The 24,789-nt window shown below is 39.5% G+C and overlaps 2 protein-coding genes across 2 annotated transcripts; one reads left to right on the plus strand and one right to left on the minus strand.

Moving 5' to 3' along the window:
- Nucleotides 1–6,215: 6,215 nt before the first annotated feature.
- si:dkey-202l22.3 (7 transmembrane receptor domain-containing protein) lies at nucleotides 6,216–10,698 on the plus strand (the record flags this gene model as incomplete). Its single annotated transcript, XM_056374210.1, has 3 exons — nucleotides 6,216–6,711; nucleotides 7,094–7,491; nucleotides 8,269–10,698. Coding segments are annotated over 3 exons (1,122 nt in total), but the record flags the coding sequence as incomplete, so codon positions are not given.
- A 4,167-nt stretch (nucleotides 10,699–14,865) lies between these two features.
- Nucleotides 14,866–20,065, minus strand: gpr184 (G protein-coupled receptor 184). The gene is made up of 2 exons (XM_056373273.1): nucleotides 19,525–20,065; nucleotides 14,866–16,638 (listed from the first exon to the last, which is right to left on the minus strand). Exon 2 carries the CDS (start codon nucleotides 16,599–16,601, stop codon nucleotides 15,558–15,560), a length of 1,044 nt encoding a protein of 347 aa, XP_056229248.1. The 5' UTR covers nucleotides 16,602–16,638; nucleotides 19,525–20,065; the 3' UTR covers nucleotides 14,866–15,557.
- Between the last annotated feature and the right edge of the window lie 4,724 nt (nucleotides 20,066–24,789).

The following is a 24,789-nucleotide window of genomic DNA, read 5'->3' on the forward strand; positions in this document are numbered from 1 at the left end:
CGCACTGACATTTACAGAGTCACACCAGTAAGGACAAACACACACACACACACACACACACACACACAGACACACACAAACACACACACACACACACACACATACACACACACACACAAACACACACACACACACACAGCTGTTTTGTTTTCATTGCTCATATAAGTTGCACAATGTAAATATGCAGAGCAATTTGCATAAATATCTTTTTTCAGAAGCTTTATTTAAAAATCAATTACCATTATCAAGTTGCTGATTCACAAGTATTATCTTATACAAACAAGATACAGGGGCTGGACAAAGTAATGTAATACCCAGTGGAAACGCTGTCACTTCAATATGTGAGTTTTCCAAGGAGCATTAGCCCAAGAGCAGAACACCAAAGCATCTGCGACCAAACTGCAGGAGCACAGGTCTGATCAATCTTTAAGTAATAAAATGTTACATATAAGAAATACATGTGGTGGATAATGTGAGTGACAATACTGTACAGTTTTGTTTTTTGTCTTACACAGTATGATTGCAGACACTTTCATAAAAATTTTATCCAACATTTTTACTCTTCATGTTTGTGTGGCCTGTTGGGTACTTTAGTGCTTTATGTGCGTTATATATTCATGCTATGTACATGTATGTACGTATATACATATTTTAGAAATATGAAGTATTTCATTTATGCATTTCATTTAACTGTAAACATGTAATTTCACATTTTACAACATGTAGGATTTTTCTATGAATAATCCATATTAAAAAAATCTTGACAGATCAGATGCAACATACAGACAAATAACAGTGCAGTGCAGGTATCACAGAGTGCAGCATCTCGCTGGTCTTTGAATGTATATGGGCAGCACATTCACAAAGATTTACACTCACTCCCTAAATCTTTTCTAAGTGAAATGAAGCGGAATATGAGAATCATTTTGCAACTTCATTCCTCTTGTGTTTTGACCAGTTATAAAACAGTGAAACAAAATGTTGTTGTTGCACGTGTGTCAATGTCATGTACCCTGCCCAAAGCATGATTACAAGTTATCTAGATTTTAAAAGCATGTTTATACAATTCTTAGCCCTTCTACTAGAAGGGGAGTCATTTCAATACAAAAGCAAGGTGAAAGATGTCATTTTTTCTGGCACTTTGTGGCATCTGTGGCACTAAGCATCTGTGAGCATCCCATCAGCATAAATGAAGGCCAGAGGGCAGGGGTGCACTGTCTAAATTGCAGCGTTAAAAGCTGAACAGCACTGCATTTACAAGCATTTATATGTCAAACAGGAACACAGACTTCAAAAAAGGGATAAAACTTGCGATCTTGCTAATCCAGCAAGTAGATAAGTATTTGTCCCTATCTCTATGCACACTCATACCCTGCAGCATCAAGAACCACAAAAAAGTTGTTTACATTTTGTAAGCCAATGAGCTCTGTTAACACACATTCAACCTAATGCAGCGACCTTAAAACCTTAGAAACCTTGATTTTTCTATTCCCTGCATTTGTTCAAATGTGTACACATGTGTTTGCGCGACTTAAATTGTGATGAGTTGTTCCTTGGCAGAGCAGATAATATTGGAGAAGCTTTGACCTCTCTTAATGAAAGGGTCAGCAGGAGATAATAACATTTAGTCAGCAGTTGATCACTTGCCCTGCAGACTAGGAAAGACATTCTAGCAACAGTGTGGACTTTACTGACTTTAAAACACCTTAAAGCACCCGGTTCAGACTTTGATTACACTGCAGTTCACACAGAACATATCAGTTGTAGAGATGGTACTGTGGAAATGTGTTATCTGAATTAAAGAGAGCACAAACCATTATTCTTATACTGTTGTATCTGCTGTACATGTGTGGCAATAATGCAAATCAACAGGAGCAGGCTTCCTATATTCCCAATTCAAATAATGAGCAACACCAAGTCACCTCATCACAACTGCATATAATCAACTTTGACATCATTTGTGTTTCATATTTGTTCAACCTCTGCCTCCAGCTCTCTTTGGATGCCTTAGCAGCCTCAGAGTGATGGAAATGCAAGATTTATATAAAGTACTCTATATAAATTATAAGGCATTATCAAAAAAAAGAAGAAAAGAAAAAGAACAAAAAAAAGCGAATGTAAAGAAAAATAGGAAGAGAGAGCTGGCAATTCAGGGTGAGAGGGAGTCTTCAGGAGCTGTCCTTCCTTTTTTGCATTTTGAGGGTTCTCAATTCTCATCACGCCTCAAAAATTAGCTGCCAGGTCTGGATGCTTTCCACAAAGGCCATAGTAACAGCGTTACTAGGCAAAGGTGGGTTTCTCCCAAGCTGTCGGATAATGTATACTGCGTGAGACCAGATTGGCTCAGAAAACATATTTCTGCTGTTGATCGTGGACACATGCATGACAAACTAGAAAATTAAAGACACAATGCCATCTGCCACTAAGAGAAGCTACATCTATAGTGGAGAGTGCTGCTCAGCAAGTAATGGTTATTAACAGATTTTGATCTGGACATGCAATTTTTTCTAATATGCCCTTCAAACTGATTGCGCTGATGTGCTACACATTTTGAATCAGTGCAGTGGATCCATGGAATGAAACTATCTGCATCGTTTCCTCTCGCAGCAATGAGGTGGAACAACACACCTGTACTCTCATCACCTTTCTCAACCTCGACTCTATTAAAGTGTTGCTTTACATGATTCATAATTATGTATAAAACTGCTTTACTTGCCTAACTTAGCATTCTGCAGCAGCTTCTTGTGGGTTTAAACTGGGACTTTTTTGTTCACTCTGCTATTACGCACAGTAGAAACAGATACAATTGGTAAAACCAGATGAACACCTTGAACTGTCAAACATGTTGGCCTAAAATCTCCCACTGGTGTTCATTTGGATTTAGGCATGGTGACTGAAAGGTTAGAGCATGTGATCCACATTATTTATATTCCTATCAAACCATTTAGTCACCCATCCTGCACTAGTTATGTTCCTACACTTATTTATTCAGATTTTTATCATTCTAGCAGCATGGGTCTATTGGGATGACAGCGTCAGTCTTTGATGCTGTCTGAAATATCTGAACTACCACTTGCTTTGAGTTTTTTTTTTACAGACATTCAAAGCCCCAAAGATAAATCCTACTGACTTTGGTGATCATTATAAAATGTCAGCACGTTTATTTATTCACCCCCAAAGTGTTCATGAAGCAGATTCCTAACGCCATGGAACACATGTATATGCATATCTTTTGCTCAAGCTGAAATATTTTCAACCAGTGTGGAGGTGGAAAGTTTGTGCCTAACTGCATCTTTCCATTGACTTTGTATGCAACCACTCCACCTCTAAACCTCGCCTCAAGGTTTGTCTGAACACATAGTTCATCTTATTCATTTCCATTGAGTAGTCAGCCTAAAACTCTGGTCACTGGTTGAAAAATAATGAAATCACTATTAAAACTGAGCTTCTTTCCATTGTGGAGCAAACAGCTTGTGACTGAACAGTAGAACGCAGCGCTAACTTAAATGCTGCATCAGATGAAATATGAAATCAAATTAGGTCGATCTTGAAGAAATGGCTAATTGCAGGTTAGAAAGTATATAAAGTTTGCTAAATGTTGAAGTTCAGTATTCTGGTGCTTATATTGTGTTTAAATGTGAGCTCATTTAGAAGCATTAAAAACCGGTCCAGTCATACAGAATTGCTGGCCGCCCTGGAAGACTATGGACTCAGTGTCCTCGGCAAATTATATAGCTGGACCTATGTAGTATTTAATATGTAGCTTCAGTCTGGCAAACTATAACATAGTAACATGTAAGATCCTAAATAGAGCATGTGCCTTTTTCTGCGATTAGTTTAATCCCAAAAGAGGATGGAAACGTTGGTAGTTTCTTCATCACAGACCACAGTAAGGAGAGCAAGTTAAAGTGAAGATTAGGGGAAAAAAGAAACAGAACATCAACAGAAACTTCTTAAACCATTTCAGCAGCATCATCTTCCTCTGTCCTATCCAATATCAGTCACATTTCCTCCAGTCTTTTCTGAATGCACTCGGCCAGTTTGGAATATCATTTTAAACATTCTGTGCCACATCTAGTCCTCATTCACAAATATGTCAGGCCATTTCAGCTGATCATAAATCTATTTGCAGACACCAGAAAATAATGTGTGTCCAGCAGAATAAAAAATGAAAGAAGGAAAAAAAAAGAAGAATTTTAGGCTTCAGGGTTGTGGGTTGGTGGAAAGCAGCAACATCTTATGAGTTGGCTGCAAAACAGCACTGCATTCATGTGCTTATTTCTGAACATGAAAGTCAATCAATATGAACTTTACTTTCAACTGCATGTCCACACAGACATTTGAGGGAAGAAAATTTAAAAAATCCTTTAGGTGAGAAAAAAATCTATATGGCCACCAGAATATATTCTATATATGGGAAGCACTAATAAAGGTCAGGATTTATTTTTTATTTTTCAAAATCACAACATGGCAAAGTGTAATATCCCATTCACAGGAGCTGCAGTTTTTGATCCAAGTAAATTATATCAAAACATACCAGAATAAATGAAGGCATTGTGGTGCCACAGAGACACCCCAGCCTACAAGTTATATTCTCCAGATGTAAGGGAACATCCTTGTTTGGTACAGGCCCCAGCAAAAATCACATCTTCAGCCTTTATATTTTTTCGGTGAAAATTAAATGAAAAAAATAACCATTGCCACTAAAATTGTAACTCATCGCACTTGAATTAGCTATCAAAAATAATCGCAATATAATCTTATTGCATATTTTTTACCACTTCCCCAAAAGTGTTGGAAAGATTACTTGTACCATACATTTTAGAGTTCATCTCCATCATCCAACCACAATCTATGGATCCAACAGGCCCCCTGTTAGGCACTGTTTCTCTAGGTTCCCCAACAAAGACACATTTCTCATATTGGACTTCTGTTATCTCTCAAAATTTGAAATGTTTTTCTGTGTTCCTGAAGCCTCTTATGTTTTAAACTTGCCAAAGAAGTTATGATAATTGATTGAAAATACTAATCTCCATGTATTATCCACAAAACCTCTTTCAAAACTAACAGTTTACATTCTTACAGACCAAATCTTGTCTAGTCTTGTGGGTTGACCGCAATAATTTGTCCTCCTTATGATAGTTTTATGGCTGGGCTCCTGCAGCTGCCAGAAATACGATTTAACAGCTGTTTGAAGGAAAAGGCACCAGGGTGCACTATATTCCAAATGCATGATACATCACAAGTCAACGGCCCGTAAAAAAAAAAGGCCATCATCTTAGATTGCTCTCTGGACAAGTCAGTGAAAACATTTCTCATAAGAAGTAATTTCTTTTAAAATGCAACAGATTTTTTCTTCACACACAAGAAAATCTGCTCTACGGTCAATGCACCAATAAACCAGACCACTGCATTAGCATGAAGATGAAAGAAAGAAGAAATTCTTGTGAGGATGAAGTAGAATATTATCCCTCTTTCATGTAGGATCATTATCACTCACTGACGGAGCAGTTTTATGATGGCTTCTGGATCAAAACAACATACCTCACTGGCACATCCTGTCTCTGCAGTTAGTCAAACAGCAGCTGAAGAAACTGTATGCACTTTAAAGATTTTAATAAGAGTTAGTGGGGGAGGAAACCATATGACAGCGATGGGCGCCAAAAATTCATAACCCTCATAACCTTCAAACCTGAACACAACACTCATGTTTATACATTCTGTGTGACCTACAGTTTCCGGTGATATCAACTGTCCATCACAAATGGCAATGAATCAGCTCCTCTGTGAACCCCCAAAACTTGTTTGAAAATCATCATGTTTTAAGTTTATTGTGATAGTTGTCTGTACATCCAAAGGGGACAGTGCAGACAGGAATTGCTAATAGCTAATTCGGCATACTTTTAGAGGTGCCAATGTGCCAAAATGTCAATGAAGAAAAATCGGGGCTCTAGTTGTCGTTCACAGCTAAATAAATGGCTTGTGGAATTTGGCCAAGCAGTACCTTTTTGTTTTATCTGATCAGCAGTTTATGAAACATCAATCACTCACATTTTTGTTGCTGCATCATTTTTTTCATTTTTCATCATTATTATTTGTGTTTTTCACAGCATCAATGTTATTGAAATATCAACTGGAATAAGAATAAATTTTTGATATATAATAGTGACCAGTGACCGATCAAAATGTCACATCGAAATTGTTATTGATAATGCTTATCCCTTCATTTCAGTTTGGTCTGCAGAGACATGAATACTTTCATTGATGAGGATTTCAGTGTGACAAGTAACACCAGCCATGAAACAGGACGAGGAAGTCTAGATGGTAGCAAACACCAAGGACTCAACCACAGTGACCCCCTGGACATGTTCATAGGCATGGAGCTTCTTCTACGTTTCAAACTTCTCTTCCTGCCTCTCTACTGCCTGTTAGTGGCTGTGGCTGGTGTTGGAAACTCCTTCCTGTTGGCTTGTATCTTGGCTGACAAGAAACTCCACAATGCCACCAACTTTTTCATCGGTAACTTAGCAGCAGGAGACCTGCTGATGTGTTTGAGTTGTGTTCCACTGACTGCATCTTATGCCTTCGACAGCCATGGCTGGGCTTTTGGGAGACCCCTATGCCACCTGGTCCCCTTGCTGCAATGTGCCACTGTGTTTGCATCAGTTCTTTCACTCACTGCCATTGCTGTGGACCGCTATGTTGTTGTAGGTAAGGGACTTAACATTATTGTAAATGCTTAGTGGTCACTCTTAAACTTATGAAAAGGATTATGAAAATGTGTATCTTCGGCACCATATGGTGCTGGTACCAAAAAAAGACACTGTGGTAAACAGCAATACATTGTGATAACTCCCCTTTCAGACCCAACCTACCCTTGATTGGGTCTGATATCAATGGGCTCAAATCAACACAATCAAGAGTGTACCAGTTATTTCATTTTTCTACAAACAAAATCTTATGCTATCCGATTCATTTGAAAGACCTTTAAGTCACACTTCTACACATAATGGCTTTCATGTGTGAAATAAATATACTGCTTTCATGCTTTTTTTGTATGCTATGTCTGTACTTCTTTTCCTTTCTGTCTCAGCTCATCCAGTACGGAGGAGGATCTCTGTGTGGGGCTGTGGTGCTGTGACTCTGGGTGTATGGCTTTTATCTCTGGCCCTGGCTGCACCACCGTCTCTCTACACACGCTACCTAGACCTGCGGCCAAGTGGTATCGACTTGGTAGTATGCGAGGAATTCTGGCCAAATAGCGGCAATCTGCGGCTGCTCTATTCCTGCTTCATTCTCATAGCTTCCTATATGATCCCGCTGCTGTCAGTCAGCATATCCTACTGTGCCATTACTGTCAGCCTAAGACGCTATTCAGTGCCTGGGGAGCAGTCCAACAGCCAGCAGCGCTGGAGCCAGAGGAGGAAGAAGACCTTCTCTCTGCTGGTGGCCTCAGTGTTGGCCTTCGCCCTGTGTTGGCTGCCTCTGCAGGTGAGTCAAAGACTATGATAGATCCAAATTCAAAGCCGAACTTTTAGCCATTCTTAGCCAGACTATCATTGTCTCTTACTCCTTATCTAAACTGTTCAGTTCATGTGGAATTTGAAGAAGATTTTTATGTGGCAGAGGCTTAGGAGACAAATCAAGTCTACATTCTTTCATAGATGTCTGCTAGCAAATCATAAACTTGACAGCTGTGAAGTGATAAAAAAAAGAGTGAAGCTTTAATTGTCCATGAGATCATTAGATTTTATACATCATTAACCACAGAAGCTCACCATCATGCATATTGTGTCTAAAAAACCAACATTATGTCCACAATGAGCCATGCAAAAGGTTAAAAGATTAGAATTTCATCGTCATGTTAATGGAAGAAGTGGATTTGCACAGACCTGTGGCCCATTTCACAAAAGTGTTGCTGGCACTGCTTAAACACACAGATCGCATATCGTGGTGCTGTCATGTTTCCCAACGGTCTCATGCAAACTGCAGATACATTTGCAAGTCCTGCAAGGCTCTAGCATGTTTGCAAGAATATGGCATTTGTTGTGATTAGTGAAACTTGCTAAAATGAGAAAGAGGAAATGTTGAAATAGGCTTCTGTTTCTCAGGTTTTATAGCATAGGTTGTCACATGGAGTAATTCAGTATTAGCATTTAACATAAATGTAATCACGCCAGCACACCATTAGTGCAGTAATGGTGTGTGTGTTTTTGTTCTTGCAGCACTACCCAGTGCAGTTACAAATTTTCCCATGTCATTGTGCAGGTCCTGAACCTGTTGCTGGACCTGGACCCAGACTTCCACATCATAGGGAAGCGCTACATAAACGTCTTACAAGTCTGCTGCCATTTAGTGGCTATGAGCTCTGCATGTTACAACCCCTTCATCTATGCCTCACTGCATAGCAAGGTACGCATGCACCTGAAAGGCTACCTCTGTCCTTGTCGCAAAAGTAAGAGGGCAATGGTGGAGAGAGCAACGTCCAGTAGCTGATTTCCAACTGTGCCTGATACGATACCACTGCTTCATCAGCTGCTGACATACAGAGCCCCATCCTTCACTCATAAGCTAACACCTGCAGCCCTAGCACTGAGGAAAACACAACAGCTTATTACATTTAAACCAGATTAAACCAGATTTCTCCACAATTTTCCAGTGTTTGTTGACTTCAACACATTTAGTCCTCTCTTGTACAGTGTCATCAGAGGCACGGCTAAATAAGGTCACATATGACAAACAGACAAAGGCGCGGATCCAGACCAGACTGTAGTGTACTTTAGTATTATGATCAAGAAGATTAAACCATCCATTGGGATCTGTATGTTTTTCCTACACTAAGCAGATCCTGCAGCTTTAAAAAGGTCAAAACACAGGCATGAACAGACCCTTAGGCGTAGGGACTCTGTTATGCTGGAGGCTGAGACCAGGGTTGGTTACACTGGTTACAAGGCCTTGTTAGATTTGAACAATAAATGCTTCAGGGAGCTGACTGAACAATGAACTCTTCTCCACAGACATGGATTACAGACCATGAAGAGGATATGTGCAAAAGACACAATGTGATTGTTTTATTTTGCCCCTGCTATTGAATGTCTGTGCTTCAAAATCTTATTCTTATTTTTTAAGTCTCTCTTGTATTACATACTGTATCGCCATATTGCATTTACATTTACTCATTTGGTAGAGGCTTTAATCCAAAGCGATTTACAAGTGAAGGACAACACTAAAGCTCCATTGCAGTAGGAGACCTTGGTGTAAGTACTAAGTACCACATCTATTCAATAAGTGCAAAGAGATCAGGTAAAGAAGTGCACTGTAAGTGTATAGTAAATGCTTGCATGTTAGGGTGTCAGAGGTGTTAGGAGAGGAGGTGCTCTCGGAAGAGATGAGGGATACCACTGCTCCGATATCATTTTGTAGCTTGTTCCACTATCGGGGAACCACAGAGGAGAACACTGGACTGAGAGGAATGCCTTGTGTAACGCAGGGACGGTAAAGCCAGGCGACATTCTTTGGAGGAACGCAGTGGTCGAGATGGAGCATAAGCCTCTATGACTGAGTTCAAGTAGATGAGAGCAGAACCAGAGGTCACTCTGAAGGCAAGCATTAGTGACTTGAATTTGATTCAGGTGGCCATGGGTGGCCAGTGTAGGTCAATGAGTAGTGGAGTGGAGTAGATGTGCCTGTTTAAGTTGATCGAAGACCAGGCGTGCTGCTGCATTCTCGACCACCTGTAAGGATCTCACTGTGTGTGAGGGGAGGCCCGCCTGAACGGCATTGCAGGAGATGAGGCGAGAGGTGATCATGGCCTGGACCTAGAGTTGGGTGGCGTACTAGGTCAGGTAAAACCATATTTTTCTGGTGTTGTATAGTGAAAAGCAATCGGGAGACTGATGAAACATGGTAAGAGAAGGATAGCTGGTCATCAAACATGACACCCCGGTTTCATGCGAGCTTGGTTGGGGTAAGATCGGGTATTATATTATCAGATATTATATCAGATTTTTTATGTTGACATACACATTGTCTGCTATTTCTTTGTGTCATTATGTATTATTTATTCACCATGATTCAGCTCAACTAGCTAACTTTTTGTGTTATCAATACCGTTGTGTTTATGTAGTGTGCACACAGTTTGTGTGGACCTGGGTGAAAAAGATCAATATGTACAGGAGTGGGAGATGAAATCTGAAGCTTATATGACACCTTCAAAGTGCTGTTTGTAAAGTTTAATCACTGCCAAATTCATAACGGTGTTACCTGATGAATAAAGTCTCATTGCTTTTGTTCTGTACGGAAAACAAGATTAATGCAATGATCAACTTAGTATTCAGAGCATGAACACAGAGTCACCTATAAGCATCACTGCTGACACCACTCCCATTGAGTTCCCATCAAGTATGATTAATGCTGTCTTTGTTTGTCAAAGTCAGGCTATCAAGTCCATTTTTGAACATGCATCTTGTTATAAGACTCACCAGAGAACTGGCTAATGTGATCTAAATTACATTTAAGCAGCATTAATTTTGTTCACTTACTTATACAGTTTTCACTATTATTGTTGCATATGATAAAAAAGGATATGTATATATATATATATGTGTGTGTGTGTGTGTGTGTGTGTTTGTGTGTGTGTGTGCGTGTGTGTGTGTGTGTGTATATATATATATATATATATATATATATATATATATATATATACATACATATATATGATGTCCTGGCTTTTCTCTCTAAGTGAAACTTGAAACTGCATTCAGCCCTACTGAATTAGATTGCTTGCCCTGTTGCTCCTACTGAAAGGGTCTGCAAGGAGCATAGGAGGGAGGCCATTTGTTTCAGAGGGGAATTTAACCTTCCTGAAATGCCCTAACGTCAGGTACAATGTCAATGTTAAAACCCATGCAATTTCGTTTGAAATCATCCTTAGTTACTATTTATCAAGAATTTAACACTAAGCTAATTTGCTGTATCAGGAATTTGTTGTTGTGATTGGATCAGATTTGATATGATAATAATATGAGAAAACAAAGCGACACCTGTTATCATATTTTCTTTTAAATATTGCTACATCCTGATTGCTGCATGGACCATATGAGCCCTGCTCACTTCAAACCAGGAGGAAAAGCAACAGAAATCTTTCAACAAAAATAACGAAAACTCCTCAGCATCATATCCAGCTCTTTCACTTCCATTGGGGAAATATCATTTGCTCTGTTTGTAATTAGTTGGGATTTCAATGTAATGGCATATTGTATTTGTTCAGTGCCCGATGTTAATAAAGGAATGGTTCACAAAAAATGCAATTTTGTCATTCTACAGGCAAAGACAGCCAGTCAAAACACTGAGTGATGACATGAAACAGTAAGGAACCTGCTGCAGATTTGTTTCAACCTTCTCGAGAACTACAGAATAAGGACAGAAATGAACAAAGAGCAAACTCATGCAGTGCAATCAAAAATAAATCACTGCACTGTGGGTGTGAAAATCTAATCTTACCGTATTATTCTTCTGTCTCTCACCGTAACAAGCAGATGATGCCTTTATATAAAGCAGTCAAACCCCAGAGTGCACTAAAACAACAAGATGTAATGGTGTTAGAGCTGTGAAGATTTCTCATGGCCACTTCTGTTTTTGGATAAGGCTGAGGGCTGCACCACCTCATCTGCTTCGTATTATGAAAAATTGATGTGCAAACTTGAATGTTTCAACTGACAAAATGATGAGTGGAATCTGGCTAGGGCCTGTTTGTATAAACAAATTAAGCTCCTTACAGTGAGGATGTAGAATTCCTTGTCTACCAGGCCACCAGACAGAGTTTGCTGTAACCATCTTAAATTATGGGCTGGGGCAAGTTGCCATAGAGAAGTCAATGAAGTGACACCAGTATACTAGAAAAAAAAATGTATTTTTCACTTCCCCTGTTTCTTTATGTGTTTGAGTTACTTGATGAGAAAAAGAAGAATATTGTGGTTATGTCTGCCTTACATAAATTCATGTGTTGCACATACACGGTTGTGCAAGTACAGTGACATGAAGTGAAAACCGGCGACAAAAAATGTCATTTTTGATAGATATAGTCTTTGAATTGAAACTCACTGTGGGAAATATTAAGTGTCTTTATTTTGCACTACATCACGTATTGCACATCCTAAATGCCAGCCTGAACTTGTTTCTGAGAAGATATAAATAAAAAAAACTGTAAAAAGAATCTACCTGTTTGTGTGTTCAGATGAGCAGTGCAAATTAATTAAACACTCCCTGGCCACTTTATTAGGTACACCTACACAATCTCACACTATCCAGTACAACAGCTCTGCCACAAAGCGCTGGCCACTTTTTGTTAAAGCTTTAGAAGGTGACACAAAGGTATTAATTCAACTATATGTTTATTATTGAGGTTGTAGTTAGTCGTGGTGTTGTACTGGACTGCGTTATATTGAAATGTGTTTCTAAAATTCTTCCCCCTCATGTTTGAGGTTGTTGCCTAGAGTTGAAGGGAACTGCAGAGTTGGTTTAGCCCTAACCCCGCTACTGCACAAGAAACACAAATGTGCACTAAAGTCTGTTAGTTACAGTAGTGAAAATTAAATATCCTGTTGTGTTGCTAATGAAATATTAAATCTAATGATAAAGCACTTTGGGTTTGTGGTTCAGAAATGCATTGAGCCTTGGACAAATTGAGTTTGATTATAAAGACTCACTGTTTGATTAAAGACACACTTAGTAACACAGTGAGCAGCTGGAGAGCAGCAGTTCAATGGAAATCTTAACGGATTAGAAATGATTGCTTATTGCATATGGGAGGGGAAAAGAAAAATGGTTATCTACTAAGTACTGTTTTGTATGTGTCACAATACTCAACTCAATGCTAAAATAACTTCTAGTCTAAGAATAACTTGTCTATATAATGCATTTAGACCAAGACTGCATTATGAGACTATGAGTCGGAACAGCTAATCAATGAAACATATTGATTTCCAAAGGAGTCTGGCTACAGCCTGACTTACCTCATTAAAAGCTGAGTCTGGAGAAAATGGATCTGTAATATCTCGGGCCTAATGCCACCAGATGATGGACTGCTGCTTCGGGTAATTTCTTCATACTTGACTGCATTTTAACATTTGCAGATATGTATGGTGTCACTTCACTTTTTCGAGTGGCGCTTCTTCAATTGCTCCAAGCTCTGACTGGAGGGGGTTGTTGAGGTCAAACAAAAAGGTGAGAGTAGGACATCTTTGGGGAATCTTTCATGAATTCATACAAATAATTTTTTTTCTCTTCCTTATTCCTTTTCTCTGTCTCTGTCTCTCTTTCTGAAATAGAGCTATCTCTTGACCTGATGAAACATCAACAGCTGTGTCTTGCCTTTAAAATCTGGCATTACTCATTTTCATATTTTCCATTTTGTCAACAAATTCCATGAGAGGACCAAAACCAACAATGCATTAGTCCATCTTTCAATATTTCCCTAAACTGTCTGTCGCCCGTTTGCTCCTACTACTGGTTGCTATGCTAACATTGGCTATGTAGCAATTAGAAAAAACTTACAAATAGCTCATTTTAGTTTTTAAAAATAAAAAATAAAAAAGGCTGATTCATTTCCTAAAACAGTTGGATACTGTAGTTTTCAACAACACAGGGTTTTGCACACATAGACTTTAGTTGGGCGGGCAGCCCAGGTATATTAACGACTGCACAAGTATATTTGCCAACTCATTTTGGCATTTTATTTGTATGTTTTTTAACCGTCAGAACAAGGCCATCTACAATTGATTAACTACTCTCCACTCGGTCCGCTGTACTTCTTAGTTCCGCCAAGACAAACAGGAAGAGAGAAAGAGGGAGGTGCATGGTAATGCAGGTAATGAGGCAGCAGGTCCCAGTGTGGTAAGAGCAGTGGACCCCACCACCACTACAGTCACTACCACTACAAATACACAATGCTTGTGTTAATGAGGAAAAATGTTACTCAGTGTAACCATGTCACTCATTGATGTATTTTTTAGAATAGTTTTTAGACAAAAAATAGTGGTCTGTGGCACAGCCAGGTCTGGCTTAGGCAAGTTAGTTGGTCTTTCATTGAGATTTCTTAATAATAAGAAAAGTGTAAATTATCACCAGCCTTATCCTCCAAGTATCAAACACCCAGAGACAACAACAACCTTTTCTCCTAAAAATCATAGTCATATTCAACTAGTTTTGAACTATTTCTAAACTATGTTTTGAAAGAACAGTGCTGCCTGGATTATGTTTGTATCAACATAATATGGGAATATTTTAATGAAAGTATCAGAAAAGTACTAAAATGTTCTCTCTGACAACGTCAGTGAACATAATCCAGGCAGCAATTCTATTTATCAACACTGTATATCATCTATAGAGCAAGAGGTCAGCTCTATAAGCTTTTAAAGGAAGTGAAGCTAAATATAGAAGCCTTGGCTACCTCAGAAATCACAGGGTTGATTCTGCTTATATGCCAAGTGCTCAGCTGGTGATGTATCGATGTACACAGCAAAGAGCTGCACTGATGCACAAGAGAGCTTCTGTATAAATGATGGAAAAAACACAAAACAACAGCAGTGAGTCTTAATGTTGTTGATTCACTTTCTCCCTCACTGTATTTCTCTCATTCTTTACCTCTCACACACACACACACACACACACTGATTGCAGCCTTTGCCCACTTGACACATCTGGATTTATGATTACTTTGCGTGTGACTGTAATGGCTAAGTGCTCAGATGTATGAGTTTATCATTTCCTAAGCTTTTCCCTCCCTGTGAAGACATTTAATGCGCCAACTGCAAGATTGATCATCTGATGTTTTCTGCATGGACTTAAGAATCCAAAACCATAGCACCTGATCGAACCACTGGTTTATTTGAACTTACACTGAACATGTTTAGATAGATAGATAGATAGATAGATAGATAGATAGATAGATAGATAGATAGATAGATAGATAGATAGATAGATAGATAGATAGATAAATAGATACTTTATTTATCCCCTCAGGGAAATTCATGTTTAACTGACGGTGAGACACTGAGGACACATGGTCATGCTAATAAATGCTTTTCATGGCATGCTTTAGAGTTAACACACTTTTTTCTATTCCATGGTCACACAATAACAATCACAACATCCTTATATAGCTTGGAAGGAGAACACAAGGGCTCTTCAACTCCAGTGGTGTACATACACAAACCAGAAGTGGCTGCCACTGAAGAACTCTTGGGAGAGCAGAACCTGGGACTACAATCTCATAAGAGCTATGCGTGTTATTCGAGCCCCTCCTCCACACTGTGCAGGATATGAGGGAGGAAAACAGACAAAGATGGGAATGTGTATGTTGACAAAGCCTTGATTATGGGATGTAAATAATCCTGCTACTTACTCGCTAACGCTGGAGATGCAGAAATGCATTTAAACAGCTACAGTATTATGCATAAACACGTTTATGCACACACACACACACACACACACACACACACACACACACACACACAAACATATATGAATACGTGTCCATTCATGTACTGCTTAACGTTTCATATTAAATTATTACTATTTGGCTTTCCTCTGTGGTATGAAGTCAGCGCACAATCCTCTGTCTGTGTCGTTCTATGCCTCCTCCAGCACAGTTTCACCTCCTCCTGGACCCCGTTACTGACCAGCACATACAGCACAGGGTCCACCACACAGTTCAGACTGGACAGCGCCAGTGTGCATGAGAAGGAGAAGTGCATATTTTGTTCAAACGCGCAGTAGTTTCCTCCAGAAGTTGTGTTGTCGCTGTGATAGAAGACCAGTGAGCGTATGAGCAGGAGAAAGTGATATGGAGCGAAGCAAATGGAGAAAATCCCAATCACCCCATAGGACAGCAGGCGGACCTTCCTCTTGGCCTGGGCACTCAGGCCGGGACTCTGGCCCACAGTGGCCAGCACCCTCCAGTAGCTCACCGCCAACACCAGCAGGGGCAGCAGGAAGCCGATGCCAACTCTGATCAGGTTGAACAAGGCGACGGGTTTTTGCATGGGGTAAGTCTCATAACAACGGTCGTTGCCTTTCACGTCATCATGAGCATCTTTGAGATTGTCATAGAACAGCACCATGATGTGCAGCACCACCACTACAACGTAGACAGTGACGCACTGTGCCCAGGCGTAGCGTGATGTACGGTGGGTCTTGGAGCGGAGCGGGTACGTGACCACCAGGCAGCGGTCCACAGAGATGCAGCAGAGCAAGAAGATGCTGATGTACATGTTGGAGTAGTAGAAGAAGCCAGCTACACTGCAGGACAGAACACCTAGCTTCCAGTGGTGGTCCTGCCGGTAATAATTGATCCAAAGGGGCATAGTGAAGAGGAAAAGCATGTCGGACAGCGACAGGTTGAGCAGGAAGATGCCCAAAATGTTTTGCCGCCGCACTTGTTGCCAAATAGGGCCCAGAGTCAGTACATTGAAGATCAACCCTAAAATAAAAGCCAGGATGTAAACAGACATCAGTAAGTCACTGATGGGGCTCTTGTCGTCGATGTTGACACACATAGTGGAGTTTGTGGTTGTCGCTGGTGATGTGACTGTGACGTTCATTTTTCTGTTGTTGATCTGTCACTTTGATGGATAGAAACTCACCTGCAAGCATGAAAAAAAAAAAAGTTTTACAGTTATAGTTTGTCAGTTTAAATGAGTAGAAGCGACAGGGGCAACATGAACTTATGCATACGATAACTTAAAATTCATAGCACAGCTTGGATATTTTGTATTGCTAATCATATTTTGTGGTTCATTGATCTCAAGAGAGAAAATTGTGTGATTGCCTGAACATGAGGCAGTTTGGCTGTAGAGCATATGGTATTTGGAGTTGAAATCCCCCACCTAGAGATGATACAGGCTTAGTCATGCTCCCTGATGATAACAGTTTGCACCCACAGTTGTAATAGGAGCTTGGATTGCCAAAAAAATCGCCCTTTATTGCCTCAACTGCTCTTTTTGAAGAAAACATGTCATGCATTTTTCTTTGATAAATGTCCTAGTTTTATGGAAACTGAGGGCAATAAGGAGCTTATGCCTTATATCATTTGAATTATCTGTAGAACCCTCTGCTCCCAGATCCCTGAGATGATCACATTATTTTATGTTAATGCTGCTTTTTGTTAAATTGTTGCACTCACTGACCTACATCAGAGTGGCAGGCAGCGGCAGCACCGACTGAACTGACAAAGTGAACATTTGCATTTTAATGTAACCAGCGCTTTATAACTTAAGTCCAGTTTATCTAAGCGATGAGCATTTGTGATTCTGTGGGGACAAAACAAGACTCAACCTGTTAATTTATATGTATCCTTACAGAGACTGGCTGACGGTCCAGTTTAATGTCTGATGTAACAGTAATCAGCGGAGCTGGGTGGTTTAAGCGTCACTCCCAGACAACAGGGAATTCAATGTTGACTGTGGCTTGAAGAATGAGTAATGTGAACTTCATGCACTACATGAATTAGCTGATTAATTCCTTCCCTGATTTACACTGAAGATGCACGGTCAGGCCCGGCCCATCACAGATCTGTGGGTGTGATTCCTGACTGTTAGGCAGACACATCAGAGACATTAGTCTGTGTTGCTTCCTGTTCAAAATGTTCTGGTGCTGAAATGGCACAGAAAGGCCAAAAGACACTGTCCGCACAGCTAAATGTCACCAGAAAATGGGAAATAATAAACTCCTTACAAAGACGACATAGAATTGCTTTTTTCCGGAGCCTCAATAGCTTTTTTAAAGTCAGAGGACACGGCCTATTGCTCACGGTGCTGCACTTTCAGTGAAACCAGGAGAATGCCCAAGACAGACTGAGTGAACATAAATATTCCATCAGAGTTAGATTATCCTATAGCACGACATTTTGCTGATGTCGTGCGTGCAGAGAGAAACCTGTTAGACTTTCAAATTTAATGTCCTAATATAACCTAATATATCCAGGTTTGGATGAGGAAATAAAGATTATAAAACCTTCCTATAAATAACTTTATTTTATTCATAATTATACTTGCTGCTTTTATGTCATTGTGATAGGTATTTCATTATATTTCCAGTGTATTGTCTGTAAAGTACCAGGTGTAAACTACTCTTCTTCTCATACAGCCCCTCTCTTTTCTTTATCTAAGAGAGTCTGACGGAACATTTTTTTTACTGTGATAAGTTTTTTTTTTTTAAGTTTTATTATGTAGATTTTATCCTGTCAATTTCCTGTCTCTCTATATCACTGAGATTTCAGCAATAGGAAATTAAACATTTCATTGGCATCTCTCTCTTTGGCATCCATTGATATTTGTTTCCCCCTGTACATTTTGTTCTATCTCTCAGGGTTGGCTCTGGTGTGTTTATAGGCTCAGGAAGCATCTAATACCATTAACGTCTGGACAGAGATAGGCTGTCCTGTCCAAACTCAATAATGGAGAAGCCATTTAGAGTCAAGCCATCCTGAGAGAATGATAATGTGCGCCTGCATGGGTGTGGGGAAATGGTTTCGATTTAATGGAGTATTCATAAAATTTTCAATCAATGGGAAACTACCTTGACTTTAGTGACGGAAATTTTTTTTCATGAATCTAGCTTTTCTAAAATAATTCACTGGCTGCTGTTTAGTCATCAGTCTGACTGCTATGACTAACCACACATCGGCCTTTCCCTTCTATTAGCAAAGGGCCTGTAACTGTGAGGAGTTTGTTCCAGTCACTGGCATTTATCTTCTCCCTTGCTTTGTTTTTCTTCAAACCTACAGGTCTTCAACTTTTCATGTCTTTTTCACGTGTAAACTATTTTATTTTATCCATCACTCCTAATGCAGGCCTGCTTTACACAGCTAGTCCGAGTTTCAGTCCATCTGAGCCAACTATGCGATTGTTACTATTATAAGCTGAACTTGTTATTACACAGCCTGTCACCAGTGCTGCTTTAAAAGAAAAACTTTAACCTTTTCTGCCAAGAGAGAGAATGTGCTATCCGCCAAACCTCATTTTCCAAACAAAATTGAGCTTGAGATTGATTTAAATTTATGTTTCATAGTTTCCTTCGCTAATACCAAAGCTGCATTCCAAAAGTGTCAGAGTCCACCTGCGCAGTATACTCCTGTGAATTTGGACTATTTCTCCTTGTCAAGCACTTCTCTGCTACACTCTCCAGCCTGCTGTGGTGACCACCGCTGGGAGAACCACAGAAAACATTCAAACCTGCAGAGAATCAACATTTCCAGCCTAATTACTTCTGCAACACGGGCTCACACAGCCTCGAGCATGCCGTCTTTCCCTTGACAGCAGTCCAATGGGGAAGAAAAGAAAACTAGCAAAGAAAGTGAGATTTCAAAACAAATTAATAGCCTACCTTTAACGCCCTGCTTGCAGAACATTAAAAACAAGGAAGAATGCCTCACATTTTTACCCTTTTCGCTGTCACTTTTTGAAGTGTTCAAAGTATAGTATCATTTCCAGACATCCTACATCCAGATTTGTAATCAAGAGTGACCTCACCTGTTGTTTTTGGGAAGAGGTGTGTCTTGACTGTAAAAGAACGCTGTCCACTGGGCAAAGAGTTTCAGACACATTCCAGAGCTGTTTCAGGTTTGGAAACGTTCATCCGGGAGGGTCAGAGCACGAGCTTCAGAGGAGACTCTTCAGAGCTGCTGACACGCAGCCAAAACCACTACAGTACCACATGGCACTCTCAGAAAATAACTGCACTAGACAATTATCAGCCAATACAATAGCTAGACAGTGCAGGGTGTTTTTCTTCCTGTGTTCTATCTGATTAGTCTTTGCTCTGAGATAAGATGATTTGCCGTGGACAGCCACAGTTGAAATGTCAGCAGGGAGTGTGGAGAAAGGATGAGACGAAGTACAAAAAAGGGGAAGAAACAAGTAGGAGGAGGGAGGTTTGCCTTTGCACACGTGCAAGGAGGAAGTAGGTTTCATGGGTGGGGAGGAACACAAGACTGATAAAACAGACATGATGCAGAAGTCAATGAGAGTAAAAAAAAGTGAGCTTTGTGCGTAAAGGAAACAGAATTTCTGTGGGCAGGCAGCCACGTGTGATTTCCCTATCTTACTTTCACATTAATCTTTACATGACAGGTGTAAACGTATAACGGAACTGAGTCATCGTCAATTATTTGAAAATGCTCTTTCTTCATAATTTTCTCACTTTGTCTGAATTCCTTTAACACAGAGTTAGGCTGATCACCTACAGTGTGAATCGGTGCAATCTGTGCCAGGAAGCGGCATGAAGCACGGGGTTTTCAGAGTCAGCATCATACCCAGAACAACCCTGCGTGTGTGTGGTATCCACAGGTCTTTTCATGTTTTATGAACGTAAACACGAGTAAACATGTAAATCAGCGATGATTTCCTATGAGCAAGAATGCATATCTGAGGTCAGCTATACAAATAGCAGTGAGAGAAGACGGTAGATAAGAAAGAGGAAATGCCAAATATTTTTGGGAAATGAGTCTTATGGTAAAATCACCTAAAAGGGGGTTTAATACTAGCCTGAACACTCATCATCCATGACCTTTTCTCCCTGCCCATAGAGGCCAAGCGAGTGTTTCAGAATTGGGCTCTATAGCAGTAGGTCTGTGGTAGAAGATCAGATTCATTACACATCTGATGAACATGCAAAGGAAGGATGTGGGAAATGTGGTAGTTTAGCTCACTTTAGCTCACAAAACAAGAGAGGAAAAGTGAGAGATGTGAGAGTTAGAGAGAATGCCCCCTTCATAATGTCATAATAACAATAATAATAATAATAATAACTTCTTCTACTATAGCACCTTTCAGGGTACCCAAGGCCGCTCTACAGAGTAAGAAGACAAAAAGCAAATAAATAAATCATATGTGATAAGGAGGTTAGGCTGTGCAAAGTATAGGACAAAGCTTCATTAAACTAAGCTTCATTAAAAGAAGAGGGTGGTGCTTTAGTGACAGCGTGTTTATCATTTTTTAAAGCATTTCTCTTGTCTTTAGTAGCCAGACGCCTAATAATCAAAGGTTTCTACAGAACTTTATGAGAAGTATTAAATCCATTCCCACGTTCTGGGAACAGTATGAATCAAAGGTGGAGCAACTTGTGCAAACTTGTGCACTGAGCGTTTCCGCCAAGATGACGCTGAATCTAGGCTACCTGTCACTTTAACTTGTGATTTCTTATTATTTTTCCAAAAGCAATTTAATAACTTTAACTTAAACTGAAAGGTTAAGTCTATGTCAAAACATTAGTCAAAGGCCCTGTGTACATTTCAAGAGTTATCAGCAGCTATCACAATTCTTCCAGCATACCGGCCATAACGAGATCCTTTCCCAGCACGTAACTAGTGTAAGAGATGGAGGGGAGAATCCACAGTCCTGTTTGCATATGAAGCTTCAGCAGTCTGTGTTGGTCATATCACATGACTGTTTTCCAAAGCGGGGGCCTTTCTAGTGCAACATCTCTAAAACTAAAACTAAAACTAAGAAAAAGTTTACCAACTTGGAAGATTTTGATTCAGACCGCAAAAGCCTTTCAGCCACTACTGAACCTGCAGCCTGAAAGTAGACATGCTCTACTCCAAATGACGACATAAGCATGACTTAAACAGGAAGCAGGAGCACTTTAGGATGATTGATATACAGTATACGTACAGTGCAGACATTATCATTTCTGGAGTAAAGCCTGCATTGCATGTCTGTCATTGCAAAGAGCTTCCACTTCTAATAAAAGGTACATTAATGCTTGTTATGTTGTGTACAATAATACATTATAATTACATCCTTTTATACAACCATTTCCATTTATGGCGATACTTCAACAGTATTGACGTAAAGTCATTCGCTCACTGGCAGTTTTAGCTGTTATTGTGTTCTGTGGTCTCAGGTTAGGTTCACTGTGCTGCACCTTCCTCTTCTAAGAATAGCCCCTCACATGACAGGGACTGACATTTTAAAAGCATAAATGGTGGGCGGAAATTTTGTGATAGCTCCATGTTCAAGAGGTGTGAAGTGCATGCTGACATTTCTAGAATGGCGTAGCCTGTGAACGTTACCACTGTCATCTTCGCTTCCTTCTTTCCTCAGCGTGAAGTTAAAAATGACATCTTTTGCTATTTTTGAAAAGACAACAAGACAATGTGCGTTTTTGTTTGTTTTCTAGCAACACCTTCCTCACTTAATGCTTGACCTCCCTCAGTGAAACACAGAGCCGCCACAACAACAACAACAACAACAACCTGTTTACATAGTTTTGAGAAGTGATGTCATTGCAGTCATTTCACTTTGAAACTGCAGGGTGCCACGAGGAGAGAAGTAACAATCAAGAGAATGAATATCATTTTACAAACCAATTGAAGACGAATATGATGGGATGGAATGGTTAAATGACACACTTAATTAACCTTTTACTATGTCTGTGTGTTTATTTCAAAAGTGATCCGACAAACTGATTTTTAATACTTGCTTGGTCTTTACTTTGGAAATTTGTAGGGAAATGATTTTTGTAGAATTGACAATGATAGTGTCTTATCCTTTAACAAACCTTTTTGTCAATATATTATTTTACAAAATAAACCACTAACTTTTGACATAAACTATGGTGATAAGTTTTTTTTTTTTTTTCACAAAGTTGGAATTTGATCTTTGCAAAAACAGACTGGTGTAAAACAAGTTGTGCTGTTCCCTTTTGGTTATGCATTGGCCTGACAACCGGAATAGCTCAGCAATTTTCTGTAATTTTCAAAATTGTTTTACATTGCTGAGTTATTTCCTTTGAAATGCATTATGCCTGAGTGCAAGGGCAACCTTAGCAGCTGGCATAGCCCTTTAATGTGCTTGATGGCCAAACTGCAGGTCATTTCTTGTGCAGTCACAACAGCTGATGAGGAGAGTGCATTCAGATTTTGTGATCATGTTACACAATTACAGCCTAAACATTCCCACCGCAGGAGGTTTCTGTTTTTTACGATCACCGACAGCGTTTCAGTTGATAGTCATCTCAGGAAGCAGGATTGCTGGGCTGCGTGGTACTGATAATGGCAATAATTAAAACCTTGTTTACTTAAGTCACATTCTAGATTTCGGGAAATTAATACATGGAGAGTTTTTCTGGGCAGTGTTATTAACACACCATTAATCTTGCTTTCCTGTAATAAAATGTTACATAATGTAACAGAAGAATTTCATGAGTGGTGTAGAGCTTAGAGATTTTAGTCTATTAATGACGACACATTTTTCTTTGACAAACAAATTAAGATAAGAAACACTGCTATATTTTGGGTGACATATAACTGCTGATTGTATTTATTATAGGAGTAAGCTCTCTGTACTACTGGTTGTGAGGTCACTTTAGCTAAATGATAAGAATACTTGGGTAATAAACTCTTGAGCACACAACCAATTGAATTTTGATGAAACCATAATTTTCTTCCACAGACGTAATTTATACAGATTCTCAACTTCTCAACAACCCCAAGACAAAACTCAAAACTGAATTGCTCCTGCTAGCTATAATCAATAGGCTTTGTGTGTGTGTGTGTGTGTGTGTGTGTGTGTGTGTGTGTGTGTGTGTGTATGTGTGTGTGTGTGTGTGTGTGTGTGTGTGTCTTCTCATCCCAAGCAGAGCTATAGAACTAAACACTAGGCTCCACTCAAGCTGACAAGAAATGAGCACTGGGAGGTCTCAGAGGTTTCAATGACAAAACACTGGCAATGGAAAAAAGTAATCTGTAGCTCATTCTGTCTGAAAGCCACATTAATTCAATAAAACCTCAAAGTTATTATTTCGACTCTAAGCACATTTTTTTTGATCTTACAGGATAATTGTGGTGATATTTATTATTGTCAACCACAACCAACAATAATCTAAAAGCTACTATCTGTATAGCCAAAGCCTGATATAGCCATTGAGTCCTGTTAAAAGCATATAATTGATTATTGGGTGACATGTTTGCATGCATATTCATTTTTTGAGTCAATCCCACATACACGTTTCTCCTGTGAAAAATACACAAAAGCAACAAATGTATATTAATCATCTGCTGAAAATAGTCCCCAACAAATGTGCTCCTAACTAACAGTTTGGGGACTGTACTCTAAAAAATTAGCAAGCACTTTTTACAACCCATAGTTACGTTTTATTGTTCGATGACCTCTAGAAGCCGTAGAAATTATCACAGGAGCAAAGGAGAAAGACATGTGGTGTATATAGAGTGACACAGTTCACTTGAGGAGAAGGCAACTTAATCATGTGAACATGGGTTCACAGTACACTTCTTACAATAACTTTAGAGGCAGGAGAAAACTAGCCAACACATAGTACTATAAACATGTGTCACACACATTATACCAGATATAAACTGAACTATATAAATATACAACACTCTTGTACGTTGATGACAAGTATCTACCAAAAACTGAGCTATGTCACATGTCTTATATATAAACATGTACCGTAATCGACATTCATCCGTCATATCAAGCATGACTGGGATGCCCTGCAGACATTTTCAAACAAAGTTTAACTCAGAGATTATGATAAAAAGGACGGTAGAATATAAAATGCATTTCATTTTCAGACATTTCCTGTCCTCCTCTGGGGCTAAATAAAAAGCGTCTAGTTTCCACAACCAAAGGCAGGATGCCAGATCTTAAGTGAACACAAACAGACCTGAGACTGAGCTCTGGTCAGTGGTCTGGTTCAGGGGGGCATATTGCCCGGGATGGTAAGTGTGCTTAAGAACACGCTATGTTCTTAGCAGAGACCTAAAAT

The sequence above is a fragment of the Seriola aureovittata genome, chromosome 4, assembly GCF_021018895.1.
Source record: "Seriola aureovittata isolate HTS-2021-v1 ecotype China chromosome 4, ASM2101889v1, whole genome shotgun sequence".
In the NCBI taxonomy this organism is placed as follows: Eukaryota; Metazoa; Chordata; class Actinopteri; order Carangiformes; family Carangidae; genus Seriola; species Seriola aureovittata.

What these genes read in the sequence shown, in the direction of transcription:
- gpr184 (XM_056373273.1), bottom strand. Translation starts at nt 16,601, where the DNA reads ATGAACGTCACAGTCACATCACCAGCGACAACCACAAACTCCACTATG.